General features: G+C 40.3%; 1 protein-coding gene across 1 annotated transcript; it reads right to left on the reverse strand.

The window, feature by feature from the left end:
• Positions 1–2,972: 2,972 nt before the first annotated feature.
• LOC132234244 (disintegrin and metalloproteinase domain-containing protein 20-like) lies at positions 2,973–5,216 on the reverse strand. The gene has a single exon (XM_059695286.1). It carries the CDS (start codon positions 5,214–5,216, stop codon positions 2,973–2,975), a length of 2,244 nt encoding a protein of 747 aa, XP_059551269.1.
• Between the last annotated feature and the right edge of the window lie 16,877 nt (positions 5,217–22,093).

Consider the following 22,093-nt stretch of genomic DNA (forward strand, 5'->3'; position numbering starts at 1 on the left):
CACCCCACACAGGCGCTGCCTTCCCCAGCAGGCTCTGGGCGCCATCTGCAAATGCAACTGCAATGTCTAATGTTCTGGACAAAGAACTGCCCCAGTGCCCCTCTGGGTACCAGGCTTGCTAGGAGTGTGCTGTCACCAATGCCACAGATCAAAGGCAAAAACCTGGAGAGGCTGGTGTACTGGATGGGGCTGCGGCTGGCAGGCAGGGATCTGCATCTCCTGTGGAGAGCAGAGAGCGAGGTTCTGCAATGGCCCCAGGATGGAGGTCGGCCTGGCAGGGAACAAAGGGCATGGCAGGATGCTAGGGTGGAGGGGCGCAGATGGCAGCCCTGAGGCGGGGGTTGAGAGGCGATGCCACCTCAGTGGAGAGGTGCCGTATTGCTGGGTGCCCAAATGACTGACATGATTCAGATAAACTCCGGTCGCTAACCGCACCGGGCCAGGGCCGCCTTTGCACTTCAGAGGTGGCAACTCCTACTGCCTGCTCTGGAGAAGGGGTGGGGGGCAGTAAAGAATGGGGGCAGGGGTGGGGGAGAGGAAAGAATGTGGAGGTGGGGCGATGAAGAGGTGCTTGAGAAAGAGGCTCAGAGGCCTGATGGGACGTTTATTCTGTTTGCCCGTGGCTGCCCCTTAGGAAGGGCAGAGAGCATGGCTGTGAGGGCTCCCTGCACTCTGAGTCCAGTTCCGCAGCCAACTGGAATTGGCCTCAGTTTCCTGGTCTGTAAAATGGATTAAGTGTGTCCCAGTGCCTTGGCTGAGCTTGGAGGGCCAATGGAGATACTATATAAAGAAAATGAGGAAAGAAGTGAGAAAGGAAAGGAAGGACGAGCAACAGAAAAGAAAGATTGGAAGGAACCTCTAAACTACTGTCACGTTACTAGGGAATATAGTCAATAGTCAATAGTATTGTAATGAAAGTATGATGCCACGTGGGTACTGGAAATATCAGGGAACACTTTGTAAAATATATGATTGTCTAACCACTATTCTGTAACTAATATAAACCCTGAAACTAATACAAAATAATATTGAATGTAAAGAAATGAAAATAGGAGTGAAATCTTTATAAATATCAAAGCTTAAATAGAGGCTGTAAAGGAAGGAAGGGGGAGAAGAAAAATAGTGTTTTTCATTTTACCACTTTATTATCTTTTCAGTACATGAAATAGACAGTTGTCTTTATATGGTGCTTTTATACTTTTCTAAGTCATGATCTCATTTGATGTTCAGGGCAACTTAAAGTCAAGATAATTATTCCCTCTGCTATTCAAAGAAAGGAAATCTTGGTGTCTGGCCCCAATGATTCAATCATCAAGCCCTTATTGTAAAGCATGATTATTGAAATTTTCTGTGAAGGGTCATATCTACACTAATAAAAGATGAAGATGCTAATTGACTGTACCTTCGCTACTCCCACCAGTAAATCAGAAGAGTATGCAAATTAACCCAACAAAGATGGCGGTTAATTTGCATACACAAGCGCCCAGTGAAGACTGAAGACAGTGTAGAAGGAAGCCAAGCACTGTAGAAGGGAACCAAGTGGCAGAGAAGGTAACGGATTGGAGATAGCAGAGACGGGAGTGGAGCTGAGGCAGCAGACACAGGAAGGAGCGAAGTGGCAGAGAAGGGAGGGAGCGAGGCAGAGGACACGGGAGGGAGGCAAAGCAGAGCACACGGGAGGGAGTCGAGGCTGAGAAGAAGGGAGGGAGCTGAGGTGGCAGGTAAGGGAGGGAGCCGGGGCAGCAGAGAAGGGAGGGAGCTGAGGCGGCAGGTAAGGGAGGGAGCTGAGGCAGCAGGGAAGGGAGGGAGCTGAGGGCAAAGTGGCGAAGTGAGGGAGCAAGGCAAGCTTCACTCCCTTCTCTGCTTCGCTCTGGTCTCAGGAAGCCCTATTCTTGCAGGAATCTTCCTACAACGGGCCTCTAGTCTATACTAATAAAAGCCTTAGGGATGATCAGGCCAGAGGGGAGGGCAGTTGGGGGCAATTAGGCTAGCAGGGGAGCAGCATGGTCAGCGTGCTCCCACAGCCAATCTCCCATGGTCCCTCCCCTCTGGCCACTGGCCCCAATCGTCCCCTTCCCCTCCACCAGCCACCAGTCACCAGCCTCATACAGTCCCTCCCGTGCCCCCCTCGCCCCCCATACCAGCTTCCCTGATCGCCCCCGTAGGGGCTGAAAGATGGCCCAGATTGGCCATGATGGCCAGCCTGTCCCTACCTGTGCAAAAATTCATGCACTAGGTCTCCAGTAATAAATAAATGATAATAAATAAACTTCTGCGGACTGAAAACTGTAATCCTACTTTTGTCCACTCCTGTATTATATGTAGTAATAATGTGCAGACTGAAAGTTACTATCCTTGTAAAGGTTAGAGCAGCTAATGAGGCAAGACTGGCATGAGTTTTTATCAAACATTTTTCGAGGTTTCCAGGCTCCCTCCAGTTGCCAACTATTACAGAAACTAATCATGAGAGGACTGGCAAGGAAGACATTTAATTTGTATGTTTGCACTTTCTGTGTGACAAAGAGTACGAGTGGCAAGGATGGTAAGGATAGAGACACAATAAAAAACACACAAATACACATTATCCATTGGCTGTACCTTTGCTCAGGAAACACAAAGAGATTAGTAGCACGAACAATTGAACACTAACACTTTAAAATAATCTAAAATAGCAATATTCTAGGAATTAGGATACTTCAATAATTGTTTAATGGCCAGTGTTTTATGATCTGACATAATAAAAATTTGGAGCGATTAGGTCAATGGTCTGTGGCACTTTCTGTAACATTTCTACAGCCAGGAGAATAAAACTTAGTACATGGGAAATTGGATATGATTTGGTTTCTTTTTTGAAATTGTAAATTGTTGCTTTTCTTTCTAAAATGCAGTAGAACATTTCGTTGTTCTTCCTAAGATGGAATTGCAACATTTTGCTCTTTTTCCTTAAGTAAAATCTTGACATTTTGTTCTTCTTACTCAGCTGAAGGTGACACATTTGGCTCTTCACTCTTATCTGTTCCTCTTCGTGTCAGAAAACACAAAACTGACGAGCATAATAAAAGGATAAAAGGAATCAACCAAAGTAGTTGCAGGTAATGGGTTTTTTTCCTAATTTTTTTCCGTGGGGGTGGCCCACTATCTATACTACCTCCACTGCCTTCTTTTATGCAGTTGGGAGGATCTGACTCATAGTTGCAATGGCAGTGCTGTCTGTTGTTGCAGACTCCTTTCATACTGCACATCTCAGGTGAGCAATAATTTACCAGAAGTGACCTATGGACACACTTCCTTGTGATGCAGACATGTTCTGCCCCACACTCTGTCCCATCTTTCACATCACCAATGTCAGGTTCTGTCATCCCGAAGTGGTAGTCGGTACCCCAGCAGGTGGCGCCATTGAACTGAGTCCAATGCACAGTAGAATGATTTCTCAGAAGGGGAAGTTCTGTTACATTGTCACACTGAATCCTCCCGCACAAGGTATCTGAGATGTCACATTTTACATATGTAGAGTGCTTGAAACCACAGTTCCCGAAACGGTCACCTTGAGTGTTAATTTCTGTGTAGCAACTCTGATTTGCACTCTTGGCCTCTTTGCCAAAAATATTCCTACACTGCTCTTCACGGTTATTGCATCTCTTTTCATAGCAGGAGCCACCACCCTTGCATGGCATCCCATTCTGCACATACACATCCTCTGGACAATGGTGGGATGTCCCATTGCACCACTCTGGGAGATCACAGTCATTTTCCTCTTGTCTACAAACTCCACCTGTGGGCAGGATCTGACAGTCTTTGCAACAAAGCCCAAAAGCACAAGCAGCCCCAGCGCTGAGAGTGCAGTTGGACTCACAGCACGGATCTTTCATACACAAATGTAAAGCGCCACAGTCACACTCTTCTCCTTCTTCAACCACACTGTTCCCACACCGTGCAAGTGTGAAGATGTTTCCTGTATTTGATGAAATGTACAAACAATTTTTCCTTGCTATGGTGCCCATCATGTTCATGAAGTCAGCATAGCTGCAGTTGCTGAATCTAGTTGCACTTTCATTACCTTCATACATTATGCAGGTTTTATGTCCACATGTACAAGTTGGTCCATCATGATCCATACCCAAATTATGACCAATCTCATGTGACACAATGTATGCAAAAGAATACACATTATCATTCATGAAACTATCAACTCCACAACTAGCATAGCTTTTACATACGGTTTTTATATAGGCTAATCCAGCAGTGGTACCATAGCTATGCTTTACAAAAAGATGTGCAACATCATTGGGAATGCGGTTATTCAAGGTAGTTTTCTTCCATTTGCAAAATTCCTTCAGGAGACCCTCTATGGTATCTATTGGTACTGGGTTTTTTTCAGTCCAGACCTCAATTCCCATTAAAACCACATCAACATCCAGTGAATGCAAAACATTATCTACTGCATTGACTACAAGTAGTACTTCATACTGCACAGCTGTGGTGTTACTTTGGTGATGAAGAAAGCGATTGTGGTCGACCACCACTGCCAGTTCAAGAAGCCGCCTATGAGTCCACCAGCCTTCATACCCACTCTGCATCAAAGTGAAATTAGCACTCTCTGGAAAGTTCAGTTGTCTTTCTATTTCTTCATCTGTTAATCCACATTTAATGGGTGGCAACTGTGTCTCTTCACTCTTTATCCTATACAGGAGATGTTCAAATGTGGTAGAAAGTCTCTTGGGCTCTATTTCATAAACAATGTCATTTGTCTGTAATATGCCCTGTAAACCGCCCAAACAGGTACTGATAGCAACCAGGGATTCTGAGTCCCCCTCCACATACCCATGATAGTAGCAGTCATTCTTTACAAAAGGCTGGTCCTCAAGGAGAGCGCCCTGGTCCGAGTAGGTAACCACTCGGAAGTGTCTGGATAGAAAATGCTTGTTGACCTTCATGTGGATAATGTGCCTCTGGCCCCCAAAATACATTCTGTAAGAGAGCCAGTCTCCTATCTTCATGCCAATGCCAGTGCCTGTTACCTTCAAGGGAATCACCACTTCTGGGGCACCATGGCGTTGGGAGAGCACAACCTGGAACCATCCATATGGGAACAGAATCACCCCCAGCCAGAGTGGCAGGAGAGTGTTCCTCACACACTCCAGGGCCTCACTCACTGCCATTATGGAGCCACCACACACAGCCATTGGTGAGAGCAAAATAGGACGGGCAGGAAGCATCACTGTTCCCTCAGAGCTGGGTATTCAGCATTGACTTTGAATATGTTCTCTGGCAGGCTCATACCATCAGAGTAGCACACTGGAAGAGAAAATAAAGAGTAAAGACAGGGTTAGAGGAAGGCCAATGTGGAGGAGGAAGAGAAACATAAGAGTTAATATGGATTGGTGTTTGGCTAAAGACATGACTCAGAATACTGCATGCATTTGCCCTTAAGAAATTTTAAGGCAACCTGGTTCATGTGGCTAAGTTGGTTGAGTGTCATCCCATACACCAAGAGGACAACTGGTTCAACGTCTGGGTTGTGGGTTCAATCCTCAGTAGGGGTGTGCATGAGGTAGCTGATCAATATTTCTCTCATTGTTATTTCTTTCTCTCTCTCCTTTTCCCTTCCTCTGTCTCTAAAGATCAATGAAAACATTTTAAAGAAGGAGAAATGCAAGGCAGTGTGTGACTGTATAAAAACATGATGATTGGTCATAGACTGACACCTTTTGAACCTAGATGAATGGTACATAGGTTTTAATGATACTGTTGTTTAACTACATGAACATGAGTGAAGATTTTCACAATAAATTTATAAAACAAATGGACTTATTGGAAAGGTGAACATATATCATGTTTGAGAAGGAGTCCCTATTTATATTTATTGACTTGGTATAAATATTAATATATAGACTTTCTTTTCAATTTTTTATTTTTGTTATTTTTTAAAATATTCTTTTTAATTTTTCAGTTACACTTGACATACAATATTATATATTGTTGTTAGGAGTACACCTAGTGAATAGACCTTATATAACTTACTAAGTAATTATCCCAATGAATCTAGGCCCTATCTAATAAAATACCTGCATAGTTGTTAGAATATTATTAACTGTAATTGCTCTGCTGTACTTCATATTCCTATAACTATTCTGTTACTACCACTTGTACTTCTTAATCCCTTCACCAATTTTTACCAAAGTTCTCAGTCCTCCTCCCACCTGGCAACCCTGAAAATATTCTCTGTATGTATGAGTTTGTTTCTGTTTTGCTTCTTCCTTAATTTTCTTATTTTTTAAAATTTTATTTTCTTGTTTGAAATATTACAAATAATAGTACATATGTCTCCATTTTTCCCCATTGACTTCCCCTACCCCAAGGCACATGCCCTTACCCCAACCCCCAGTGTCTTGTGCCTTTAAATCGATGAGTGAGATCATCTGGTTTTTTTTTTTTTCACTGCCTGGATTATTTCACTTAGCATAATGCTCTCCAGTTCCATCCATGCTGCTGCAAATGGTAGGAATTTCTTCTTTTTTATAGCAGTGTAGTATTCCATTGTGTAGATGTACCATCGTTTTCTAATCCACTCATCTGCTGCAGTACAGATCTTTTATTTTGATGTAGTACCATTTGTATATTTTTTCCTTTGTTTCTTTTGCCCTAAGACAGGTTTGGGGAGCCTTTTTTTCTGCCAAGGGACAATTAGATATATATAACCTCATTCGCTTAATATAATTCACTTATAATAAATTTATGTTGCTATGAAAATGCTCCTAGATTTATTGAATTTTGAGTCCTGTCAGCGGTTGCCTTGGTAGGGCCAGACCAAATGATTTCACAAGCCTTATACTGCCCGTGAGCCACATGTTTTCCACCCCTGCCTTAGGCATTGTATCAATGAAAATTTTTCTACGTGAGATTTCTGATATTTTGCTGAGCACCTTTTCATCTTTTCCATTTATCTAGCCTATGTCTTCAGATTGGAGCATTTAAGACATTTGCATTTAAGGTTATTATTGATAGGTACATATTTGTTGCAATTGTTATTCTTTATGTCTGTGTTCCTCCCTCTCTCTCCATTTCTTCTTGTTACAACACTCCCTTTAGCATATCTTGCATTGCTGTTTTGGTGGTAATTAATACTTTTAGTGTTGCATGTGTGTGTTTTTTATTTTTTACTGCAAAGCTTCTAATTTTACCTTCAACATTGAGTGATAGCCTTACTGGGTTTAGTAGTCTTGGATTTATTCCTCTGTATACTTCATGCCACCTTCTCTGGGCTGAAGTCTTTCTACTGAGAAATCTGCTCACAGTATCCTGGGAGCTCCCTTGGTAGGTAACTTTCTGTCTCTCTTACAGTCTTTAAGATTCCTTCTGTGTTGGAAGAATTCAGGAACCAACATGGAGTAAATGCTGTTACTGCACCACATCAAAATTACAACTAAGATATGGAAGAAGCATCATTCAGAATCTCATGATATCTTTCAGAATGGAAGTCCTACAACTAGAGAGTTAAAGTAAGAGAGCACATTGAGACTGGTAGAGGGTAGGAAGAATGGAATGGGCTAGTTTGACACCCACATATCCTGTGTTTTTAATTGGGAGTGTTATCTTGGCTGAAGAAACCTCCTGTGTGGAGCATGGATGCCAGCCACACAAAAGGCCCCCAGTCCATGGTTTTAGAGCCTGAAAGAGAAGTCCCCATAACTTCAGGCTGTAAAAACCAGTGGGAATTGTGGCTGAGTGACATGGAGCTGCTTGAGTCCCTCTGAAAGATTCCACACATGAACTTACTTGGATCCTTCTCTCTGAGCCCCAGTGTTGGTGCAGGAAATTGATATGATCCAGAGACATACAAGGAGAAACTTACTTTTATGGCATTAGGCAAGAACTTGGGGGCAGCTTTGTCCTAGAAAAAAGTGCTGGGGTCTCCCCCCCCCCGCCCCCAGGCACAATACCTGAGTCTCCATCATCTTGGCCCATACTGCTTGCCCCACCCTGGTGATTCACTGAGATCATGCCCCACCCAAGCTGTTTGCAGTGGCTTTTCCATATGAATGGCATGTTTGGCTCAGATTTCAAATTTTCCTTAAAGCTCTCACATAAACGGCAGCTGGAATCAGACTTACCCATACCTCTTGACAAGTGGCTTGATGCCTATCACAAGCAACAGCTTGCCAAGGTTCACAGCATGGCCTCTCCTGGGGACCTTCTGGGCCAACACAAGCAATAGCCATCTCCAAATCATTCTGTAGCTTGTGCTGGGTAACCCTAGGCAGGTCACAGGCTATGGCTGACTTTTCAACTTAAGGGAAGCTCCAATGCCAGTGCACCTTGTGGAGAGCTTCATACCATACCAGATTACAACACTTCCATATCCATGAGTGACAAAGGGGTGGACTGTTGAGCATCAAAGCTCCACTGAAGCAAGTTCTGCTCCATAAGGGTGTTTCCTGCAAAGCAACTCTTGTACTGCAGTTGTACCTAGTCCTCACAGCTAGTTGGCCTGGGGGCCAATTCCACCCAGTGACACCATTAGAAAACAAGGCTCAGCAAAGTGATCCCACAGGGCTGTACCTAGAATTCCCAGATTAGGTTACTAGAGAGGCTGAGTCACTGAGTCCTATAGGACAGCTACTGTACAATACCAGTCTACCAATTTCAGGAGACATAGCAGCTCTACAGAATACATAGAAATAGCCAGAATGTGGAAAGAAACAAACATGTCACTAATGAAAGAAGGGAAGAAATCTCCAGGAAAAGAACTAAATAAAATATAAAGCACCAAACTACTAGATACAGAGTTCAAAACAATGGTTATAAGAATGCTCAAGGGACTTAATGAGAGCTTCAAGGATCTTAGTGAGAATGTCAAGGGACATGGTGAGAATTTCAAGGAAATCAATGAGAATATCAAAGACATGAAAAAGGACCTGTAAGAAATGAAGGATACACTAACTGAAATGAAGGATAATTTACAGGGAATCAACAGTAGAATAGAGGATTTTGAAAATCAAATCAGTGATTTAAATAATGAGGAAGGAAAAAACAAGAATCATCCAATAAGAAGAGCAAAAAGAAAAAAGAATCCAGAAAATATGAAGATAGTGTAAGGAGCCTTTGGGACAACTTCAAGAATACCAACATTCTCATCATGGGATGTCAAAATGAGAACAAATTTAAAACCTATTTAAAGAAAAACATAATGACAGAAAATGTCCCCCACTGGTTAAAGCAATAGACATACAAGTCTAGGAAGCGCAGATAGTCCCAAATAAGATGAACCTAAAGAAGCCCTCTATATGACATATTGTAGTTAAAATGCAAAAGTTTAAAGACAAAGAGAGAATCCTAAAAGCAGTAGCAGAAAAGCAATTTGTTACCAATAGGGAGTTCCCATACGACTGTCAACTGATTTCTCAACAGAAACTTTGCAGGCCAGAAGGGAATGGCAAAATATATTTAAAGTGATGAAAAGCAAGGACCCAGAACCAAAATTACTCTACCCATAAAAGTTATCATTTAGAATTTAAGATCAGATAAAGACCTTCACAGACAAGAAAAAGCTAGAGGAGTACATCACCACCAAATTAGTATTACAAGAAATGTTAAAGGGTATTTTTTAAGAAGAAGTATAAAGATAAAAAATATGAACAATAAATGGCAATAAGTACATATCTATAAATCATTGAATCAAAAAATCAAAACAAAGAATGAATCTAATGACCAAAATAAACTGATGAATAAAATGGAATAGAAACATGGAACAGACTGATGAGTCTCAGAGGAGTGTGGGGAGGGTGATCAGGAAGAGATTCACCAAATAACTTATATTCATTACCCATGGACACAGACAATAGGATGGTTAATGCCTGGGGTAGGGCGGAATACAGGTGGAGGAGGAAAATGGGGGAAAAGTGGGAGGGATATCTGTAATACTATCAACAATAAAGATATGAAGAAAAAGATTGTTGGTTTTTAACATTTGCCATTTTAATTATGATGTGTCTTGTTGTGGGTCTTTTGGATGCATCTTTATTGTGACTTTCTGTGTTTCCCTGACTTGTGTGACTTTTTTCTTCACCAGGTCAGGGAAGTTTTCTGTCATTATTTTTTCAAAAAGGTTCTCTATTCCTTGCTCAGGTTTTTCCCCTTCTTGCCCCCTCAATAAGTGGATGTTTTTTTGTTTCATGTTGGCCCAAACTCCCTTAAACTCTCCTCCTGCTTTTTAACTTTTTTTTCAATTGTTGGTCTGAATGGGTGTTTTTCCCCACTTTGTCCTCTAATTCACTGATTTGTTTTTCAGCTTCTTCACTTTGCTATTGAATTCTTTCATGTTATTCTTTATTTCATTTATGCCATTCTTCATTTCCACTTGATTCTTATTTATTGTTACAATCTCATTTTTCATGCTGGTGTACTTCTTATTAAGTTTCTTATAATTTTCATTAAGTTTCTTAAAGTTATCATTCAATTGTTTGAGCACCCTTGTACCCATTACTTTGAATTCTTTATCTAATGTATTGCTTGCCTCTATTTCATTTAGTTATTTTCTGTTGATTCCTCCTCTTCTCTCATTTGGTGGTCATTTCTTTGTCTCCCTATTTATTTTTATTTATTTATTTTTAATATATTTTATTGATATTTTACAGAGAGGAAGGGAGAGGGATAGAGTTAGAAACATTGATGAGAGAGACACATCGATCAGCTGCCTACTGCACACCCCCTACTGGGGATGTGCCCACAACCAAGGTACATGCCCTTGACCGGAATCGAACCTGGGACCTTTCATTCCTCAGGCTGACGCTCTATCCACTGAGCCAAACCGGTTAGGGCTGTCTTCCTATTTTAACAGTCTGGTAGTCTGGGCCATGGGGTGAGGCAGGCAGGGTCACAGAAGTGGGCTCAGGTGTCCCGAAGTAACTGGTTGCACCAAGTCCAGCTGTGGGTCTGATCTTATGAAACCAGGTTAGGTGAATCAAATTGTTGTGGCAGGTCCAGTTACTTTGGGACAGGCATAGTGTGTCACAGTGACAGTTCCATGTGTTTGGTGGCTTTGGGTCATGGTGGTAAGGCCACGCACACCACTTCAAGGAGGTGGGGCCAGTTGTTTAGAGGCACCGGTTTGGGTGAATTGAATTAGGTCAGCAGGTCCCTGTGTTTTGGCAAATTACATGTTAAGGTGATGGAGTGGGCCTGGTGCTCTGCTTGTGTAGGGAGTGTGGTGGGTTGGGACCTGCTGCATTTCTGGGTGGGAAGTGGGCCAGGCCAAGTGCTACTCCACTGGTGAGGTTGGCAGTCCAGACCAGCTGCTGCTCCACTTGGTCAGGGTGGCAGGCCAGGCCAGGTATAGTTCCATGTGGATATTCAGCAGGCCAGCATGTGTGCTGCTCTGCTGGTAGAGTGGGGACAAGATGGCCCAGGTGCTGCTCACTTGGTCTTTATTGCCATTTTTTGTTCATATATATATTTTTTCTTCTTGTTCTTTAATATTTCATGTTACACTGGTTTGGTGGTAATAAACTCTTTTAGCTTTTTCTTTTACTGAAAGCTGTTTATATATCCTTGAAATCTAAATGATGTTGTTCTTGCTTTTCATAAGTTTAAATATTTCTTGCCAATCCACTTGTCATGCAAAGTTTTTGTTAATAAATCTTCTGACAGTCTTATGGGATTTCCCTTGTAGGTAACTAACTGCTTTTATTTTGCTTCTTTTAAAATTCTCCATCTTTAACCACTTGCTATTTTATTATGTAGCAAGCTTCTTTGGGTTCATCTTGTGGATTCTGTGCTTCCTGGATATGTATTTTATTTCCTTTAAGAGGTTAGGGAAGTTTTATCTGCCACATGTGCATGTGGGACCAGTCTTTTCAACCAGCCTGTTCAGTGTCTCTTTCTCTCCTATGTGTCTCAGTGGCTTTTTCTTTATAACCTTAGTTGTAGGACTTCTGTTAAGCTCGATTTCATGTGTTTTGGAATGATTGGTGTTCTTTTGTTTAGTTGTATTATGATGTGGATGTGGGAGAATGAGAGTACAATTAAATCTTGATATACCTACATGAGAATAAACTCTGTGTTTTGCAATAACAACTGTAAACCGACTTTTGCCCCCCTGTATATTAAAGACAATAAGAAAAAGAATAATACAATGGAAGTGTTTTAAAATTTTTTCTTGTGGAATGTGACCAAATAACTTATTATTTAAAATAATAAGGAAATCTAATTGTACCAATAAGCAATTAAAATCAAGGTTTCCCATCAGATAACAGAGTAGATAAATGCAGTAAACCCTCAATTTTGCAGACCTTGATTTTATAGATTTCAGATTTAATAGAGAAAATTTCTGGTTTATATGTCATATGTGAACATTAGTACCGTGTTAATTTTTAAATGCTTTAAACCAAAATTTGCTTATACTTAATAGGTTAAGGTTTGTTACTAATTCACTGTTTTTGTTTTATTTTTAAATATATTTTATTGATTTTTTACAGAGAGGAAGGGAGAGAGATAGAGAGTCAGAAACATCTATGAGAGAGAAACATCGACCAGCTGCCTCCTGCACACCCCCTACTGGAGATGTGCTGGCAACCCAGGTACATGCCCTTGACCGGAATCGAACCTGGGACCTTTCAGTCTGCAGGCCGATGCTCTATCCACTGAGCCAAACCGGTTTCGGCTCACTGTTATTTTTAACAATTTTATTGAATAGGCCTTATATTGGGAAAAAACACTATAGTAATTTCAAGAAAAGAAATGAATATTACATATCCAAAACTACTAGTATCCCGGTGCATGAAATTCGTGCACATTAAAAGGGAATTAATTGCCCTACCCAGTTTGGCTCAGTAGAGCATCGGCCTGCAGACTCAAGGGTCCCAGGTTCGATTCCGGTTAAGGGCATGTACCTTGGTTGCAGGCACATCCCTAGTGGGGAGTGTGCAGGAGGCAGCTGATTGATGTTTCTCTCTCATTGATGTTTCTAACTCTCTATAAAAAATCAATAAAATATATTCTTTTAAAAAAGAGAACTAATTAGCAGGGATATTTTAATATTGCTATTTGCTCTTTCTCTATAATAGAACCGTGAGAGATGAAAGGAAATTAGTAAAATGTATATGAAAATCATATATAAATTTATTAATAAATAAACAGTAACAAAATGATATAACAACAGAGGCATGATATAAAAACAAGAAAACATGATATGAAAACAACAAATACATGATATGAAAATAACAGTGATGCAAACAATAACTGATAAAGTGATTAAACTTATTCTAATATCTCCCTGTATACCACATTAAGAGTGAAAACGCTTTCAGAGTGCTTGACTAATTTCCCTTGTGATGAAGTACTTAGAACTTTAACTGTAACATCACATGCTCTTCAAACTCGAGAGAAAGCAACATATAACTAACTGACCATGTGCAAAAACACATGGGTTCAGGTAGGAATATGCCTACTCTGTCTAGAGTCTGTCCTTGTGATTTATTAATAGTCATCACAAATGCTGGCATCGCGGGAAACCGTCGTCAAATCAATTTAAATGGGAGGCCAGTGTCAGATGGGGACAAATTAATTCTTCGAATCAGAACAGCTTCTCTCTCTGCAGATCCTGTTAATACTTCAGCTTCGATAATGTTAGGTCATAATCATTTGATAATAAATCTGGTACCATTACAAAGACCCCATTTACTATTGAGATTTCTCAATAGCATGATGATTGCACTCACTTTCAATTTTATTCATGACAAGGCATTCCTGAAGGAGTAATACTATTCAGAAATTCGATGGGGAAATTTTCCTTTGTTTCTTTGTTATGGGGTGGGGCCACAACATTAGTAACAAAGAAACAGAATTAAAACTTTATTGTGGGGAGCTGCTACAGTGTTTTGGATAGGTTCAAGCCTTGGACTGATGAGAGGGCACAGTCCTCTCATTGCCACGTGCAAGTCCCAGCTTGGCGGGCAGGGCCCTCCCGGCACAATTATAGCCAACAGCTGTAGTTGTAAGCTTGAACCTATGGTCCGAACACGTGGCCCCACGTGCCTGAGTAATGTGGGCTTGATAGAGTTCAGGTGCATGTAGTTGAGTAGGATTGAAACCCAGGAGAATGATTGCAAACATCTTGGTCACACCCTTACTTTGCCTGGTAGATCTGCTATAAACTAAAGGCATGGCTGTAGGCGTGGTGGCTGTCTCTCAGAGAAACAGCGTCCCACAGAGACCCAGCTTTCATTCTCTTGTCTGTTTTTTCTAAGCCGTTCAGCCGCCCCACTCAGGTTCACCCCATGCTTGCACAGCACACTTTAGAAAGATCTGCCTCCACACTCCCAGGGAGGGTTCCTGCCTCAAACTCTACCTTTACAGGAAACAGCTTGGGGGAGGGCGCAGCCATTGCCAAGACAACCCCTGTAGGACTGAATTCCTTCTGCTCGGTCGCAGTTCATCTGTATGTGATGAACACCACCCATGGTTTTTATATAAGTAGATAGTCTACATATTGAAATCCAGGAGTCACTGGTGGTAAACAGTGTTTGATGAATGATTAGCAAATGATTTCACTATATTACATGAGGTACTTGGTTCTATTGGCATGTGGCTGACTTTCTGCAGGAGTTTTAATGCATGCCAGCCAATGTTCCAACATGCACTAAGCCATAACCCAGTTGTGTGCATTTGTTAACTCATGGTGACTGATGAATGCATGCATTAGACCTATTCAGTATAAATTTACAATTAAAATACTGCATAAAGAAAACTTTTCTGTGAAATTAAACTTTTCATACATACTTAATTTTAATTACACAAATGTGTCTATATAAGCAAAAAGAAGTAAACTAATAAAATTGTCAAATTTTTTACATAAACATTTAGAATATTAACTTTGTTATGTAGTGGAATTTTGGCCTTAGCAGACACTCCCTCAACCAAATTAGTAGTTACATACGTTTTACTGTGTATTAGTTATTATCACTGCTTTATTTATTATCACTGCTTTTGCCTACTACTGTCTACGTCCATACCACAAATTGTTTCTTGTCCTAACTCCTTCCTGTGTTCCGTTTTACATCTAATTGTGCCAAATTGCAAGGGTCAAAGTATCAATTGGCCTTCAAATTTCTAACATGTAGGTTCAGTAGAATTAAGTGGGGAAAAAATAGTTTTCCATGAAAAAGTGTGAACATAGAAAGGAAGACTTTATACATAATTGGAAAATTGATTTCAGAGTAAAGATGTCAAGGTAAGTTAAATGATGATATAATAAATGAATACATAATCCAGGAGATGAAATTTCCTTAATTAGGCATTTTTCATTCAATTATGTTTTCCCAATGTGTAGTACAGTGTCAGCACATTATGCATGTTTTTTTTAATTCATGGAAGAAAGTAATAAATCAGTATTGTCAGAAAGGCTTGTACCAGATTTCTCATTTGCACAAATATTTGCAATTTTGAGGCAAATAGTTTGTATTTCTCATATAAGATATGTATTTTTGCTTATGATATAAATACACTTATATGAAGGCTGAAGTTGAGAATTACCTTGCCATCCTAAAACTGTGGGGATTCAGATGTTATTGTTTCATGAGAAAATATTACCCCCTACAAAGCTTTCCTCCATCCTTTTGATTTCCTTGGCATTTCTGAAGGTATTTTATTTTATCTTCAGTGCACTCCCATCTCCAATTGCTGCCCTTCTAGTTTGATTTTGTTACATTTTACATCGTGCTAAAAATGTTGTTCTTAAGAATATAATCTATACTAATAAAAGGGTAATGTGCTAATTAGACTGAATGTCTTCCAGATGACCTTCTGGATGTCTTTCTTGACAAATTTGTGCCTGGGTGAAGCTGACCCGGGTTTAGGTACCTGAGGCCATCCAGAAGGAGGGAAGCCTGGGTCCCGGGTGTGGGGCCGAGGCAGAGGTGGTTAAACTCAATCAGGCCAACAGGGGCACAGTTAGGGGCGATCAGGCTGGCAGGGGAGCAGTTAGGGGCAAACAGGCCAGCAGGGGATCATTTAGGGGCCATTAGGCAGGCAGGCAGAGGTGGTTAGGGGTGATTAGGCAGGCAGGGGAACAGTAAGGGGTGATCAGTAAGACAGGCAGAGGTGAGTAGGGTGATCAGGCAGGCAGAGGTGATTGGGGGAAATTAGGTAGGCAGGCAGAGGGGTTAGGGGTAATCAGGCAGGCAGCCAGGCGAGTGCTTAGGGGTCAGTGGTCCTGGATTGTGAGAGGGATGTTTGATTGCCGGTTTAGGCCTGATTCTGCAAAGATCAGGTCTAAACTGGCAATCAGACATCCCCCCAGGGATCCTGGATTGGAGAGGGTGCAGCAAGGGCTGAGGGACAACCCCCCACTCCCCATGCATGAATTTCATGCACTGGGCCTCTAGTAAGATATAAACACATATAAGTAATATCCATATAAACTATGCTACCATTCAAATACCAACATTGCCTATTGTTGACTGGACATTATGGTACATAATACAATATGTAAAAGACATTGAAAAATTCTTTTTTATATCCCCAAAGTTTTGTCAAATTGACCAACCTCTGTACCTTAATTAACACCTCCCTTCTCACTCTTATTGATAGCTGAACACATTGCAGGCAGATCACGAGCATTCTCATCTTTTCATATTACAGTGTTTTACCTAAATGTTAAAGACATGCCTTAAAATTAAATACCCATTGCATTTTGAAGTTATTGATTACATGTTCTTACAAGCTAATATCTTTTTAAAGTATGATACTTTGTAACACATTTTCTATATTTGTTCAATAGAAACTTATCTGGCCACTGGGTAAAGTTAGCAATAAATACTGGTGCACAATGTATTAAGTCACAGTTTTAGAAAATATGAGTAACTCTCAGTTAAAGCACCATTTTGTACCTTTCAACCAAGTAAAAGGTACTCGAATAGGAAATCATAAGTGTCATAGAAACCCCTAAAGAGGTGAATACTTGGTAAAGATTCTTGTGTGTGTGTGTGTGTGTGTGTTTGTTTATATTCATGCATACACAAATCTAACTGCTTCTTTCCTTTACATGAAATTCTTGAGGTACTTACCAGCAGAAACTTTAATGGTTCCATGGTGCTTTCTAGCTATAGCCATACCCATTGATAGTTTGTATTTTCATTTGAGATCACCTCCTTTTTGTCTCTGGATTGATATATTCTGGATGTAGTTACCTAGCAGCAAGACTTTCCCAGTTCTACAAGCCATGGCAACTGCTTAAAGTTCCTCCTCATTGTGACTCCACCATCTTCATTAAACTTTCATTTTAACTATTTTTCAATAGGAATAAATGTGACTTGTCCCATTCTATCTGCTTCTTACAGTATAAACATTTTAGCTTCAATAATGTTGATTACACTGTTGCCTTTGTCTCAGATTATTTCCTCAACAATGAACTATTCTGTTGTTCAAGTATATCAAGTTCCCGAAAAAGGTTTAACCCAATTTTGAATGTTTTACAAGGATTCCAGACATCATTAATCATCATTAACTTTCTCTATAATGTCAATGAATTAACAGAGACATTTCATATCTGCACATAAATATGACTCATTTGTGAAGAAAACCACTTCCAGTAGGAAAAGCATATTTAGGAGAGAGGTGAGTAAACAGTAGAGTGGGAATACATTTAATACGTAATTTGACTAGCTGGCAGTTTAAAATCGCCAACATGGGCAGACCCATATTCAGTATCCTACCTCTGGGACAGGGTGGTTGGTAATGTTTGCCTGCTGGATACCTGTCAGTGTCTTTCTATTTTCCCTCCAGTTTAGTAAGTCCATTACAAATTTTCATTTATTCCGTCATGGAATTTTTCACTTTTTCTCTGGCTTTAATCACAACTAGTTTCTAAAGAATCTACTGAAAACTACGACTATGTTAAATTCTCCCTTGTGTTTTCCTAGGGCTACTATAATAAAGTACCACAAGATGAGTGATTTCATAGAGATGGATTGCCTGAATATTCCAGAGGATAGAATTCCAAAATCAGTGTCCCAAATGTCATAATCTCTGAAGATACCAGGGAAGGACTTATTCTGGGCTTCTCTTTTGACTCCCAGTTGTTCCTGGCCCTGTGCGGCATGATTCAGTTTGGACACGATTCTTTTTCCTTGCCTAAATTTTCCACTTTTTATATTGAATTAGTTCTCCCCACCCCCCATTCTAGTATTACCTAATCTTAACTAAGTATGTCTTTTGTCTGCAATGAGCTTATTCCCAAATTAGAACATGTTCTGAGGTACTCAAGTTTACCAAACATTCAATGAAGAAGTAACATCTATCCTCAAACAATTCCAAAAAATTCAAGAGGAAGGAACACTTCCAAGCTCTTTCTATGAGGCTAGCATTATCCTAATTCCAAAAACAGATAAAGACACTCCAGAGAAAGAGAATTACTGGCCAACATCCTGATGAACATAGATGCTAAAATTTTTAACAAAATGTTAGCAAATCAGATCCAGCAATACATTAAAAAGACCATACATCATAACCTAGTGCAGCGGTTCTCAACCTGTCAGTCCTGACCCCATTGGCGGTGGAACGACCCTTTCACAGGGGTTGCCTAAGACCATGGAAAACACATATATAATTACATATTGTTTTTGTGATTAATCACTATGCTTTAATTTTGTTCAGTTTTTAACAATGAAATTGGGGGTCACCACAACATGAGGAATTGTATTAAAGGGTCATGGCATTAGGAAGGTTAAGAACCACTGACCTTGTGGGATGTATTCTGAGAACGTAAGGCTGGCATAATATTCACAAATCAATAATTGTGATACAACACATAAACTGATTGCAAGACAAAAATTAAATGATCATATCAGTAGATCCAGAAATAGCATTCAACAAAAACCAACAGTCATTTTCGATAAAAACTCTTAACAAAGTAGGAATAGAGGGATCATACCTCAACATTATAAAAGCCATGTACATTACAAACCTACAGACAACATCATACTCAATGGCCAGAAACTAAAACCATTTCTCCTAAGAACAGGAACAAGACAGAGATGTCCACTTTCACCACTCTTGTTCCACATAGTACTGGATGACTTATCTATGGTGATCAGACAAGAAGAAGAAATAAAAGGTATCCAAATTGGAAAGGAGGAAGTAAAACTGTCATTTTTCACAGATGACATTATATTTTACATAGAAATCCCTAAAGACTGCTGGAGGCCGGTCCATCCTTGTTGCTTGACACAGTCGCTGCAGGGAAGAAACATCTGCACAGCATATATTTTAAGGGACCTGGCATACTGTTCTTAATATGTTTGCTCCCCTTCTTAGTGCTATGTATTCTAGCCAGGGCCACCTCCCATAGAAATGTTGTTTCCCCAGGTGGGGATTTTTTCCTGGAGTTAGGGATTAACAGGACTAAGGAAGGGAATAAATCAGTAAAACCCCTTAACTAAGTGCCAGGTGGGTAGCTAATTATCTTAACTATGAACAATCACGCTTAAGCTACATAATCATTACTTAGGATAATCTCCTTCAGTTACTTCCTTGTAGTTTAACAGAACAGTAGAGTATTGACCTTGAAATGGAGATAACAAACTAGCCCTAACCTTTGGAATAGAATGGATAGGATTAAAATCAACAGAACTAGATGAAGATGGGATTTTTGGCAAAGGTCAGATAAGAAACTATGGACATGAAACAAGGAACTGTAGAAGGTCAAGGGAGGACCCAAAACATATCTTGATGTGACTATAGAGGCATGCTTATAGGATCAAATGGTATAAATACAGATGTAACAGGAGAATACAGAGAGAACCTGACTATGCTGATCATCTGAATGCTGTTTCCATATCCCTCATTCTTCACCGACTCTGTCCACACCTTTGGGAACCCCTGGACCGCTGGGGCTGGACCCCGGCAAAAGACTCCATCAAAAACTACTAGATTTAATAAATGAATTCAGCAACATCGCAATATACAAAATTAACACTCAGAAATTCATGGAATGTTTATGCACCGATAATGAACTCTCAGAAAGAGAAACTAAAAAAAAACAAAACAATGCCATTTACCATTGCAACAAAAATTTAAGATACTTTGGAATAAATTTAAGCAAGGACGTAAAAGACCTGTATTCTGAAAACTACAGGATGTTGAAAATAGAGATAGAGGAAGATATAAACAAGTGAAAGAATATACCATGTTCATGGGTTGGTAGTGTAAACATTAAAATGTCCATACTACTCAAAGCAATCTATATATCCAATGCATTCTGTTTTATAATACCAACACACAGACCTAGAATAAACTCTTCAAAAATTTATATGGAAACAAAAAAAACCTCGAATAGGCTCAGCAATCTTGAGAAAGAAGAACAAAGTTGGAAGAATCACAATACCAGATATCAAGTTATACTACAAAGCCACTATACTTAAAACAACCTGGTATTGACCCAAGAACAGGCATATAGATCAAGAGAACAGAACAGAGAACCCAGAAATCGACCCAAGCCATTATGCTCAATTAATATTTGACAAAGGAGGCAAGAGCATGCAATGGAGTCAAGACAGTTTCTTCAATAAATGGTGTTGGGAAAATTGGACAGGTACATATAAAAAAATGGAACTAGACCACCCATTTACACCAAACAAAAGAATAAACTCAAAATGGCTAAAGGACTTAAATGTAAGTCATGAAACCATAAAAATCTTAGAAGAAACCATAGGTATCAAAATATCAGTCATCTCTGGTAGCAAGATGTTTGTGGTTACATCTCCTAAAACAAAGGAAATTAAGGAGAAAATAAACAAATGGGACTGCATCAAAATAAAATGCTTCTGCCCAGCCAAAGAAACCATCATCAAAGTGAAAAGGGAATAACTGCATGGCAGAACATAATTGCCAATGATACATCTGATAAGGGGTTAATTTCCAAAAAATATATATGGAAGTCATACAACATAACAAAAGGAAGACAGACAATCCAATTAAAAATTAACAAGGGACCTAAATGGACACTTATCCAAAGTGGACTTACAGATGGCCAAGAGACATATAAAAAATGTTTAAAGTCACTAATAATTCAAAATATTCCACTTAAAACAACAATGAGGAAACATTTCAAACCTGATGTGACTATAGAGGCATGAATTCATGCACAGGTGGGGGGCCCTTGGCCTGGCCGGTGACTGAGGTTAATGGGGGCCATCTTGCCCAGTCCAGATCGTGGCCAATAGGGGCCAACTCATGGGAGAGGGGCCACGGGAGTTTGGCTGGCAGGGGATGGACCATGGGAGAGCTCCAGGATGTGTCTGGTCTGTCTCGCCCAGTCCCAATCTCCCTGACCCCAGCAGCAAGCTAACCTACTTGTCAGAGTGTCTTCCCCCTGGTGGTCAGTGTGCATCACAGTCACTGGTGGAACAGTTGAATGGTCGAATGAATGGTTGGACACTTAGCATATTAGGCTTTTACTACATAGGATGTCCTGGAGTTTAAAACATTATTCATTATTAAGAACATCTGAAATAGTAATTTTAGGCCGAGTTCTTCTGCACTTGACATTTTTCTGGTGTCTCCTTCAATATATTCATTCACTGTCATAGTTACATATAATATAGAGTATTATTCATCTTTGTTCCTTTTTTATTTTTTATCCTTATCTGCTGATATTTTTAGGGGGAATACATGAGAGAGAGGGAAAAACAGAGAGAAACATCGATGTGAGAGAAATACATTGATTGATTGCCTCCTGCACAAGCCCCAGCCAGGGTGTCAGAATGATGACAGGTCCCTGATGGTCAAGGCCGGTGGGAGCACAGAGGCCGTGTTATTAATACACCAGAATGGTCAAAGGCCACTCTGGGCATGAGCCTAAATGGAATGTTCAAGGACTCTGAGCCTGGGAATCCTAATCAGGCCACGATACCATAAGCGGGTGCAAGGACACATGGTATACTGTGCCCTTCAGTAGGCAATATGGCTGATGTGACTATTGCCAAGAAGCCTTCTTTGTCTAAATGGTATAAAAGTAGGCTACTGACCAGTCTAGTTGGCTGAGGATGGAGTGAGAAGTCTGCAGGAATATGGATCGATTGCAGCTAGGATGGATTGTGTG

This window comes from Myotis daubentonii, chromosome 5 (assembly GCF_963259705.1).
Source record: "Myotis daubentonii chromosome 5, mMyoDau2.1, whole genome shotgun sequence".
Lineage (NCBI taxonomy): Eukaryota > Metazoa > Chordata > Mammalia > Chiroptera > Vespertilionidae > Myotis > Myotis daubentonii.

Bases quoted from the DNA above. Each gene is read 5' to 3' on its own strand.
- LOC132234244 (XM_059695286.1), bottom strand. From the start codon at position 5,216: ATGCTTCCTGCCCGTCCTATTTTGCTCTCACCAATGGCTGTGTGTGGT.